This window comes from Dendropsophus ebraccatus, chromosome 2 (genome assembly GCF_027789765.1).
Source record: "Dendropsophus ebraccatus isolate aDenEbr1 chromosome 2, aDenEbr1.pat, whole genome shotgun sequence".
Lineage (NCBI taxonomy): Eukaryota > Metazoa > Chordata > Amphibia > Anura > Hylidae > Dendropsophus > Dendropsophus ebraccatus.
In genome coordinates this window covers 34,432,814-34,445,927 of record NC_091455.1, presented here as the reverse complement: position 1 = coordinate 34,445,927, position 13,114 = coordinate 34,432,814, and the positions used below count along the sequence as shown (strand labels likewise).

The following is a 13,114-nucleotide window of genomic DNA, read 5'->3' as shown; positions in this document are numbered from 1 at the left end:
AAGCGCAATTCAAGCATGATCAAGTCCAATCATCCGACATTTGAATCCCGGTGGCTGAAGATGATAGTTGCAGCCCTAGAGAGTCCAGGAAAACATGGATGCAACAATTACCTATTCAAATGCCAAATGATCGGACCTGAGCATGTTCAAATTTTGCTCATTTCTAAACACCATATTGTTTCACTGGATTCTAACTCAACAAACACCAAACTGTTGGCATGTACATGGGCTAAAAACATTTTTCTTCATCATCTTTCCCATCCTTGTCGTCTCCTTCATCACCACTTACCTGTCAGACTTAGGTATGCTACTACCACAATTAATATTGGATTATTTCAGGCTTTTTCGGGTTTCAATGACACTCACTTATCCGAATGAAAACGAGTCCATTGGGATTTTATTAAATTTCAATGAAAGCAACAGTCAGACAGAAAGCCATTATGTTTTACTAAGGTAGATCCAGTATAATATAATAAGTATATATAAGTAATACAATATAAGTATAATATACTTTCTGCATATAGTGCTATATGTGTGTATTTCAGTAAGAGAAATGGGGATGGGGACCCTTTGGACTTTCAGCTGTTGCAAAACCACAATTCCCATCATGCCTGAATAGCCATAGCTTTTGCTGTCATGGCAGGATGGGAATTGTAGTTTGGAACAGCTTGAAATATGAAGGTTCCCCATCCCTGTACTAAGTTATGAATGAGCAGGGAATGACAGTTCTATTAGGATGAGCGCAGACAGATGAGCGGAGAAGCTTATAGTAAACAGTGCTGGTTGGATGATTCATTGAGTGATTGACACATAATCCGTCCACCTCTATAATAGAGCATCAAGCAGGATAGACAGCAATAACCAACAGCAGGAAGTTGTGCCCGGACAGAACATCTTTGATGTACAGTACTAAAGGAACTGTCTCCACTGATGTGGCAGAGGTCGAAAGCTAAATGATAGTGGAATGGCTTAGAATCAGAAATCCATGATGAAGAAAGAGAAGTTTCCTCCGGAGGAGTGCTGAGAGGAGGGTGACAAATCTTCGACAGTCTGGTAAAGGTTGAAGATGCGTAAAACCAAAAACTATTGATTTATACACAAGTCGTGTAACACACAAAAAGAGGTTATCAGAAAGAGGTTAAAATCTAGAGGACTTGGTGTTACTAGGGAAAAAGTGAAAATTGCTAGTTGTAGAATATGTGTTTTAAAAAATACCTCTATATAGACAGTTTACTTCTTTATATAAAGCCACAAGGATAGAGGAGTCTCCAATTATACAGAGAGTTAGTAGTTAGAAAGCATTAAAGGGATTGTCTAGGGAATACTGACATTTTCTACAGGGCTTGTAGTGGTGTAAAAATAGTAAGCATGCCATACTCACCTCCCTCAGTCCCCCACAGCTGCTACACCGACTCTACAGGTGCCCCAGAGTCTGCTCTTCCACCAAACTCTGTGTTATCCTGACCCTGCAGGGCCTGCCTAGCTAATCTGCTGCAGCAAAGTTACGACTCACTGACTGTGTGGACAATTCTTGTGGAGTCAGAACAACGCAGAACCTGGAAGAAGTGGAGACCAGCGGGAGCTAGGAACATTGGCATGGCAGCCACAGGAGACCAGAAGAGGTGAGTATAGAATGCTTATTATTTTTAAAACACCCCCGGCCCTGACACAAATTTTGTCTCAGTTGGTTTTGTAAGTTTCTGAAGTGCTGTATACTCATCTTTTCTCTCCATAGCAGTGATAATGGCTGTTTTATAGCATGTGACACCAAGATTTTAATCGAAGTGTAAAGTTAGTAGTTTCTTCCAACATATTAATATTTCGGAAAAAAGTTCTTTCCAACCAACAGTGAGATGTCCAAATGTTCCTCGTAGCAGATTCAGACGTCAATCTGGAGTGAATCGGACTCCCCCCCCCCAAACAAACAAACAACCACGGACAGGTGATGGTGGTGGTGGTGGTAGGGGTCGGCCATGGGGAGGGTGAGTGGCGGGTGGGAGATTTAACGAACGATCATTCAGCCATCAGTTTTTCACAGAGTATGGGGCCCTTAATGGCGGAAACAACAGTGCGATCCCCTAAGTGTTAATCATAATGCTGAAGGCTGCATTCAGTCTGACTTCCAAAAACCCCAAATGATCTGTTGTTGCTAGAAAAACTAAGGAGAGGCATACTTTCCTGATCGGACCAGTATAAACTCGATTCACAAGACTTAATAATGATGTCGACCTCTTAGTTTCTTGAGAATGCCTCTATGTAGAGACTTGGCTTAGACTAAGAATTGTTACTTGTCTCTTGTGTCATTTTGCATTTCATTATGTATTTCTGTAGTCTGGTGTAAGCAGTATATGAAGGGCGAGGCAGGCACAAGGGACCGCAGACAAGATTACTTTGTCAATTTGCTAGAGTAAAATGTAAGGAAAACAGTCACGAAATGCTGTCTGACTGGAGCAGTCCGACATCTAACAGGTCACTGTGTAAGTATAAGCACAATATATCTGTGATCCCGCTAGTCTTTAGAAATAAGGGTATGTTATCGTAACTCTTAGCCAAAGGAAGGTATTCCTGGAATTATTTGCACATCTTTGATGTGAAAAATCCTACTGCTAGCACAAACACAAATGTTCATGGGTTATATATAGCCAAGAGTGAAAGAGTCACTAAATAAGAGGCACTGTCCTCTTCAAAGACGCCCAATGGAATCTTTAACAGAAACAAGATAAAACACTAGCTATACCTCACCCCGGATAACAATAGGTGGTGATATTATTTAAAGTGTGCCTGTTGTTATAACTTTCAAAATCTAAATCAATGGTAGATGTGATATGAAGCAAGTTTGCAATATACATTCATTGTTTTCTTTATCATGCTGTAAAACAAAGCTGTACTTACCAGAAATCCAGGTCCTGTCTCCTGAAGGAAGATTTTCTGACTTGTGCTGGTTGAAAAAAAGAGACTCAATACAGGAATTTTGGCCAGTACAGCTCAATGTTTCCATCAATCACATGACTGCCTTCTCTCTGTGAGTGCTCAGATGACCTGAGATACACAGGACTTCCTGTTTTCTGACTCTCTGAGAAAAAAAAGAGTCAGAAACCAGGAAGTGGCGTGTTTTCCATGATAACTAAAAAAAAAATGAATGTAAATTGCAAACTTGCTTTATATCACATCTACTTTTGGTTTAGATTTTGAAAATTTTATTGACAGGTGCACTTTAAAGAGAGCCTGTCAGTTTTCTATCTTTTCCCAATATTGGTCCCTCATTGGTTTGGTTGCCATTTCACCTACACTCACCAACCACTTTATTAGTTACACCTGTCCAACTGCACGTTACCACTTAATTTCTAATCAGCCAATCACATGGCGGCAACTCAGTGCTTTTAGGCATGTAGACATGGTCAAGACAATCTCCTGCAGTTCAAACCGAGCATCAGTATGGGGAAGAAAGGGGATTTGAGTGCCTTTGAACGTGGCATGGTTGTTGTGCCAGAAGGGCTGGTCTGAGTATTTCAGAAACTGCTGATCTACTGGGATTTTCACGCACAACCATCTCTAGGCTTTACAGAGAATGGTCCGAAAAAGAAAAAACATCCAGTGAGCGGCAGTTCTGTGGGCGGAAATGCCTTGTTGATGCCAGAGGTCAGAGGAGAATGGGCAGACTGGTTCGAGCTGATAAAAAGGCAACAGTGACTCAAATAGCCAACCGTTACAACCAAGGTAGGCAGAAGAGCATCTCTGAACGCACAGTACCTCGAACTTTGAGGCAGATGGGCTACAGCAGCAGAAGACCACGCCGGGTGCCACTCCTTTCAGCTAAGAACAGGAAACTGAGGCTACAATTTGCACAAGCTCATCGAAATTGGACAGTAGAAGATTGGAAAAACGTTGCCTGGTCTGATGAGTCTTGATTTCTGCTTGAACATGACAATGAGTTCACTGTACTCAAATGGCCTCCACAGTCACCAGATCGCAATCCAATAGAGCATCTTTGGGATGTGGTGGAACGGGAGATTCGCATCATGGATGTGAAGCCGACAAATCTGCGGCAACTGTGTGATGCCATCATGTCAATATGGACCAAAATCTCTGAGGAAAGCTTCCAGCACCTTGTTGAATCTATGCCACCAAGAATTGAGGTAGGTCTGAAGGCAAAAGGGGGTCCAACCCGTTACTAGCATGGTGTACCTAATAAAGTGGCCGGTGAGTGTATATGCAACACCACCATATTTAACACCTTTCTGAATGCAGGAAAACTAGGTAAAAAGTGGCTTTACAAGACGGTGAATAATATGGTAGTTTGACAATTTTTAAGTCGTCCTACCTATTCTTAGTTTAGAAGTAATTAAACCTTGTCTTGAATAAACTAACTTGTAGAGATTGAGAAAAAAAAGTTAGGTAGTAGAGTTGAATGGAATTCAAGCCCAATCTTTTGGCATTTATGTTCCTCTAATCTGCAGCATGAAAGAAAACTGTATAAATGCCACCCAGTAAATCAAGGTAAATAGCCCAAAATATGCTGATTCCAGATCAGATTTTTATCATTATACTGACTAGCATTTTCCAACTGTATGGGCCCTATTAACATAGGGTGATAATAGGCTGACATCACCCTTTGTAACAGGGCCTATGTTCTCCCGACAATTAAGAAAACTTAAAATCACTGCACATATCCCCGTGTAACAAAGGAAATGCGGCCAAAAAACTAAATTCTTGAAAGGATACTGACTGCTTAAGACCTAGACATCAAGGCTAATGTCCTGGAGACTGCCTTTAACTCAAATTTCTTGACTGTAGTATTGGCCTTCTCAGGGGGGTACAGGGCTCAACTGTCCACTACCATGAGCATGCGCATGGAGAGATGCCTTTACATGAAGCAGTCTTCATGTTGAGGTTGCTATGCCCATATTTATTTCTCCTTCATTGTCGGGATCTATTCATTTTACACATTGAAGAAGGGTCTGGCTACTGAACCCCCTTCATCAGGCCTTCCAGACAGGTCAGTAACCAATATATTTGAAAAGCTTCTTTAAAGTTTCCATTGACATATGGTTGAACATAATGTAATTCCCATCCAATTTGAGTGTACCATGGCCGAAAAATATAATTTTATTTAGGATTATTGCTATCTCAGCTCTAAAATATTAGGTCAGGAGTACCGAGCAATTCTCAAGAACCTCAAGACTATTTTCAAAGAATGTTTAAACTAAAAATGGAAAAAAATTTGCTGATCATGTGAAAACTGAGTGGGAAGTAATGCAATATTTCCCATTCTGTCATCCTTTCCTTTTGAAGCTCATATATGGCCAAGTTGACATATGGCCAAGTATTTCCATGAGGTTCGGCCCTCAGACCCTTCTTGTAATAACATTTTGCCATGAAGTTTTAGAACTTACCCATCATATTATACAGTAGCTAATCATCTGGAATCTTTGTATCCCATAGGAATAGACAGAGACTATTCTTCATCATTTATCATGTACAGTACTCACCAAATAGGTGTTGCTTTTATTTTTTCAAACTTAAAGCGCAACTATTAAATATTTTGACCATTCAGTTTTAGTTAGCTTAGGTCATGACAAGACTTTTTGCAATATACATTAATAACCTAAAATGAACAGTTTTTTAAATACATAAAGCGGAAAGTCCCCTCAGAGCTCTCTTTGCCTCTGACTTGCAGATCCGTACTTAGTGTACAGACTCTGAAAGGAGGATCAGATAACAGCCCTGACACAGAGAGAAACATAAACAAACCCTCCTCCCGCCCTCCTAGCAGCACATTCTCCCCCCTCCCCTCACAGAGGTGACTAAGCAGAGCTGAGGGTGTTGTGTGTGAGGAGCAGCGCAGGGGAAGAGATGGATGGAAGCACAAGTGTATCCAGTGCCACCATGACTACAATGTACTGCATGAGGGAGAGTGGGTGAGTCACTGAGGGGAGGACTACAAGTCCCAGCACAACACAGCTGTAGTCCTTTCATAGTATATATAACATTCACTATCAGATGTCTGCAGCAGGTGCAGCAGGTGGTCCTCCATGGCTGACATTATCCTACAGTGTAATAAGAGCAGATGACTGTATCTAATCCCACTGTGTGTGATACCATCTGCTAGGGCTCTGAATCTAATCTAATTTTTGGATACTGAAATTATAGTTAAGCTTTAATTTTAAATTTTCTAAATATAAAAACAATAACACATTTGATAATTATAGGGCAAAAAGAGCCATTAACCCTGACACCATAAAAATACATGTATACTGTAGAAAAAGTAACTATAAATGGTAATAAAAATATGTTTACAGACACATTTATGCTTACTAGAGATGAGCACAACTTATACTTTAGTCCGATTCTTTGGCATTTGAATACCAGGAAGTCCAGGAAAACATTTTTCCACAATATTTGGTAGGAGTTCTACAGCTGGGACCCTACTGTGCATAAAATTTGAATGTGAGTCAATGAGGCAAAAGGACCGGCGAAGGTGGCTGACTACAGTACGCTTTGAAATTTCCATGGTATACGAATTTAGGGGGAGATTTATCAAACATGGTGTAAAGTGAAACTGGCTCAGTTGTTCCTAACAACCAATCACATTCCACCTTTCATTTTCCAAAGAGTCTGTGAGGAATAAAAAGGTGGAATCTGATTGGTTGCTAAGGACAACTGAGCCAGTTTCACTTTACACCATGTTTGATAAATCTCCCCCTTAGTCCTTAATCCGCACTTCTCACTCCCGTCTCCAAGACTTCACCCGCGCTGCACCAATTCTAAGGAATGCACTACCCAAGACTGTCAGACTCACCTCCAATACCCAAAGCCTCAAACGTGCCCTCAAAACACATCTGTTCAAGCAGGCTTATCAGGTTCCCTAAATTGACCCCCCCCCCCCCAATACATACGTCAGGCATTTAAGCACTTAGACCTGTAGCAGGCAGGCATTGGTTGGTGACTGGTTTACCCACCTTTACCTGCACTGCTTTATTTATAAAGATGGCCGGACCATGCTAAAAAGGAAGGACTTTGCCCCTCTGCCATTTTGTCTCAAACCCCCTTCTAATAGTCTGTAAGCTGTTGCATGCGAGCAGGGACCTCACTCCTCATGTATGGATAATTATATGTAGATCTCTGTAATGTCTGATTTATGTCTATGTATGTAACCCCAGAATTGTAAAGTGCTGCGGAATCTGTTGGCGCTATACACATAAAATTATTATTATTACTTTAGTAGTGGCCAAGTATGTACATTACTTCTCCATATACTCTGGACCCTTTATTCATATACTTATCATCAATTCTGTGGACCTTGGGGTAACCACATCAATAACATGAATGGCAGTACAGTGTGGCAAAGATAAAAATTTAATATATGAAAGTACAAATTATTATAGCCCTTTCAGTACATTACTGAAGCCATACAGTAGATAAAGTAGGAGATTTTCCGGAAATTGGCAGAAAAAATACTTCCCCATTAGTCCACACCCACAGTGGGGATCGCAGTTGGATTTCCTAACCTCAGGCAGTCACACGCAGAATACAATTTCTCTCAAAGCCAATTATTCCGAGTACATTTTTGGAGTGTGAGATTGGGTGTCGTGACTTCCTAATCTATACAATATATGGGTTCAGTAAGGATGCATTCACACCTGCTGTTTTAGTGCTACAGCTTTGCAAATCTGTTTTGTATCTGCAGCTGTTTCATGAAAATCATGGCAAAAAAAGCAAAAAAAAAAACAACAACAACCAGCGTGTAACTACAACGTAAGGCTATATGCACACAGGAGAGCCGCATGTAGGATGCTGTAAGGCGGCACATAGTGTCCTCAAAGCTTTGTACTACACAGCCATAGTCATTATGTATGCCCTCGCCTGGTGCTTTGTAGGGCACCACATCCATGAATTATTCTCTCCTAGAATCATAAATAATAACTTTATACAGCAAATGATTCAGCAGTATAAACTTGAGAGAAAAATCCTTTGAATGAAACTGAAGACCTATAGAGGTATATACAGTAGGCCTAATACACATGTAAGGACTTCTTCTTATACAACTTGGAGGACAGACAAAGTAGTTATGTGTATATGGTCTTAAGCTATGTAATTTTATACATTGCATCATGTGTGTTGTTCGGAGGTATACATTTGGGGGGGGAGGGGGTTACCTTACGCATATGTCCAAGGCATGCCACTGTAGGATGCAAGTACACAGTACACCTCTCTATGGAATAGCAGTGTCTCCATACAGAAGATTAGAATGTTCCTAGCCAAATTTTTTTGATACCTTTACCATACATGTCATGCGATTGCTGTAGCCTAAGGGTCCTATTTCACTAAGCAGAACAATGATCGTTACTTATGATCGTTCTTGGAGGTCGCCCTGTCATCGCTAGTGTGAATGACCGAACAACGTCTTATTACACCGATTAGATGCTACAATTTGCAAATAACCACAATAAAAATAGGTCCAAATTCTATCAAGCGACCAACGATTTCTCGTTGGTCGTTTAATCGTTGTCCGTTATTACACAAAACAATTATCATTCAGTTACGAATGATCTAAAGATTTTTCAAACGATAATCGTCCCGTGGAATAGGGCCCTAACATAAGCAAAAGTAGAGAAGAGCTGGCATGTAGTGATAGCGGAGCCAGACAGAGATGGCTTTCACTCAGAGACAAGATCCAGCCGAGCCTCCTGAAACAGCAGAGGATAATGTGTTATCGAGAGAGAAAGAGAGAGAGAGGAGCTGGGTTACTGCTGAGACAATACCACATTTAAAATAAAAGGACTACACAACTTCTTGTCAGGTTTATATCAAGCATTAACATGCAGAAACCAGTATAATTTGTGATAACACTATATTAGTAAGTTACATATCTTGGGATGATAGCTTTATTTAAATACGATTCTCTGATAGCAGAATACCCCTTTAAAGCGACTCTGAACCCACAATCTGACCCCCCAAACGCTTGTACCTTCACATAGCTGCTTTTAATCCAAGATCTGTCCTGCGGTCCGTTCGGCAGGTGATGCAGCAATCATCCTAAAAACAACTTTTAAACTGGAAGCCCCGTGCCCTATGGGCGTGGCTTAGATTGTGTATGCATTAGGCTGGCACACCCTCTCTGTCCCTCCTCCCCACCCTCCTCATCATTAGGAATGCTCCAGGCAGATTGTCCCCACCTGTGTCAGCCCGGCACATGGGCTGGATCGTTAGGCCACCTGTAAAATGTTCCAGTGGCATTCCTAATGATGAAGAGGGTGGGGAGGAGGGACGTAGGGGTGGTGCAAAGTTAGGGCACAGATACTCACTTTGGGCACGGGGCTGCAAGTTTAAAAGTTGTTTTTTAGGACAATAACTGCATCACCTGCCAAACGGACCCCAGGACAGATTTTGGATTAAAAGCAGCTATAAGAAGGTACAAGTGGTTTGGAGGGGTCATATTGTGGGTACAGAGTCCCTTTAGGCAATGTTTCAGGCCCAAATGCTTCTTCAGGTTTAGGTAAACATGATAAGCTTAGTGAATGAAAGGCCAAAAAAAAGGACTCTTTTCTACTAGAGATGAGCGCAATTCAAGCCCAATTGTCTGGCATCTGAATACAGCTGGCTGAAAAAGTTGAATGCAGCCCTTGGAAAACTTGTATACAGCCTATGGCGCAATGAATGAAGGCAAAACAAAGGATGTCTACTAGGGATGAGCGTAACTTGAGCCCAATTGTTCAGCATTTGATTACCAGTGGTTGAAGAAGTTAGATGCAGCCCTAGAAAACATGGATACAGCCTATGGCCTATGGATGTATCTTTGTTTTTACAGCCTGCCTAGGACTGCATGCAACTTCTTCAGCCATTTGTATTTAAATGCAAAACCGTAAAGCATGCTCGAGTTTCACTCATCTCTAATGTCTAGAACTGAGCGGAGAGATGGTAGGTGAGAAGACTAAGGGTGTGTTTACACGTACAGGATCCGCAGCAGATCTGCAGCAGATCTAATGGTGCAGATTTGATGCTGTGTTCAGTTATTTGGATGGGATCTGCTGCGGATCCGCAGCAGAAAATATGCTGCAGATTCGGTACGTGTGAACGTACCCTAAAAGAGATGTAGTCCTATACCTTCTTAGTGCTCTCAACATCACATTTCTCAGCTTGACCATAGACATCCCTTATTTCCAGCATTTTATTCATGAAGCTTGTTGTATTTTTCCTGCCCTGAAGAAGGGTATTTTCACCCAAAACATACACCTGGGACATGGAGAATGAATGTTAAACAAATATGCAACTCACTTATGATGTGCCAACTCTTCTCTTCTTTCGCATACGTCATAATGGAATAGAGGCTTACCACAAAAGCCTGGCACCACCATTCTTTAGGCAATACTGGAGAAATTCTGGTTGCACTTACAATATGTTCTAAGTGCATATGGAGTAGCCATATTTGTAGGACAGTAACTCTGTATAAGCAGTCTAAGAGGACTGTGGACCATTATCCAATTCCATATGTATCTGACCAATGTCAAGGTTCCATTGACATTGCTTCTAGGAGTAAGTACCTCCACACATATGCCTCCTTACATAGCCTGTTCTGCAGCACCTGGAGGATATGTGGTCCTATACCAAAGCAACCTAGAGCTTTTGAGTTTGCCATTTTATTCACCGGAGAGTGGTGTGAACATTCTTCTTGCTGGATGCATACTGTTACACTTGTGATCTTATGATCTATGGTTTGCTGAGCGCCACCAGGAGAAGGTGCAAGCTAGAGGAAGACTTTCTTGATATTCCATAGTACAACTAGTGTCCGTGTGTTTCAAGGACTTGTCTGTTTATGTCTATACTAAGGAGATTTATGGCACTTCTGCACCTGTGCTCGTTCCTTGCAGGGAAGGGGGGGGGGCATAATTGGGGATAATATATATATATATATATATATTATTATGTACGCAACAAATGGGCTACCCATATAAGGCAGAACAGAGATAGGGGGTTAAAGGGGTACTCCAGTGTGGGGGCACTTTTTTACTGGGACCGGGGAGGAGGTGGCCAAGGAAAAAGACGTCCACTCACCTCCCCAGTTCCAGCGGCGGGTCCGCATCGCGGCGCTCTGGTGCCTGGTTCCCGGCCGCTTCCGGGTGTCTAACGCGGGCCCGAGACGTGAAGTCTCAGTTCCGCTCAGCCACTCAGTGAAGGAGGCGGGATCCGTTTCAAGTCCGCTTAGATCCCGCCTCCTACACTGAGTGGACCTGAGACGTCACGTCTCAGGCCTGTGTCAGACACCCGGAAGCACCCGGGCACCGGAGCGCCGCGATGTGGGACCAGATGCTGGAACCGGGGAGTTAAGTGAACGTCTTTTTCCTCGGCCCCCTTTTCCCCGGTCCCAGTAAAAAAGTGCCCCCACACTGGAGTACCCCTTTAAGTCTGCCAAAACAAACTCACGTAACTCTTTTCCTTATTAATCAAAATGAGACCAATCCAGATTTATACAAGGGTCACCGGCTGTATCACCACTATAACATGATACTTGTACAATCAATAAGGAAATGCGAGAAGACTATCAGAGGAACAGTAAAAACTAAAACACAAAAACACATCTATCAGCAACTTAAAATGACTAAAGGCAAAAGTAAATGCCGAAGACTATAAATATTTACCAAGATCTTTAATAAGGGAGAGCGCTTCCCATGAGATAAAGGCTCCACCACCATCATCCATGGCTCCTTGCCCAACATCCCAGCTGTCCAAATGTCCACTGACAATCACAACCTACAACGAGGAGTAAACAGATGAAAATATTGTACAAGTTTTTACTTATATCATTTCTTCATTAGTTCTTCCCTTCCAAGACCCATCTGTTCCATAAAGGGGAATCAGCACAAACATGAACGTAATAGATGAATTTCTCTCATTATCTTTGGATACCTTACAATGTGTTGTACAAGATTCCTGGCAGTAAAAGAGTGTGTGGCTGTTTCATAACTGGATGACATGTGCATTCTGGAATGGGAACAGATATTGCAAGAGCCGGAAACTAAGTGTCTCGATGTGGGTGTAATTCCTAATAGGGCTGTGAAAGCCATTTGGACGCAAAAATTTCAATGAGATGCTTCATGAGATCATAAAATAACTTCACTTTTTTTTTTTTTTACACCAGAAAAGACTGACCTATTTTTGGAAATACTTTTGTATATTGTTAAGTTCTTAGGTAGCAGATTTTTTTCCCCCATTTTTGTTAAGCAGCTTGTTGTTACGGTAGAAGCCGCTTCATGAAGTTATTGTAGCTAACCTTGCTGCACAGACAAGATGAGTAGGGTTAACAACGCACTTTTGTACAACTCTGTAAGAAAAGACAGTCACAGCTATTTTATTTGAATTTAGGATATACATTCATACATAGCTTTTTGCCATTATTTTGAGACATAAAACACTCATTGTACCCCCCCCACCCGCACACACACACTGAATACAATAAGAAAATCAATATTAGAGCCATAAAATTAAATTGGTATTCGGGAAAAAATTAACTTAAAAATTAAAGTAGGAGGTCGCGATGGGTCCAACCTCTGAACCCTCCGACGATCCTTGTACCAGACCACGCCAGCTCTGTTATAAATAGAGCCCTGGGTCGGCACACGACCCCCGCCTTTATTCATTCTTATGGAGCGCTGGAAAGAGACGAGTACAGTGCTCATCTGGCAAACTCACCTCTTTCCGCCACGTCATACAAATGTGTGCCGACCTAGGGCTCAATTCATAACAGAGCCGATGGGGCCCAGTACAGAGATTGCCAGGGGGTTCAGAGGTCAGACCTCCTATTTTTCCTGGAATAACCCTTTTAAGTGAAAGGCCCCTTCAGTATTTTAGGCTCTTACATGAAAAAAAAAACTGATTTTCTTTTAGCTGTTTAGGGGTTAATTTCTGGACCATAAAATGGTTGGTTTCACTGTAACCCGTTCCCACATGGGTGCCAAAGTGGACAGCAGTTTAATTAGCAAAAAAATATATATATATATTTAAAAAGCTTAAAAAAGGCTCCATAACTGCTAAATGCAAAAAAACAAACAAACACCTAAAGGCTATGTTCCCACAACGTCTTTTTAGGTAAACAAAAACGACCACTGTGTAAAGTAAC

At 41.7% G+C, this 13,114-nt stretch overlaps 1 protein-coding gene across 1 annotated transcript in view; it reads right to left on the bottom strand.

Moving 5' to 3' along the window:
• The window catches only part of CPQ (carboxypeptidase Q), a 358,322-nt gene that overhangs the window by 118,701 nt on the left and 226,507 nt on the right, over positions 1–13,114 (bottom strand). The window contains exon 5 of the mRNA XM_069957319.1: positions 11,637–11,748. Within this exon, the coding sequence (XP_069813420.1) occupies positions 11,637–11,748 (112 nt within the window). The remainder of the gene's footprint in view (positions 1–11,636; positions 11,749–13,114) is intronic.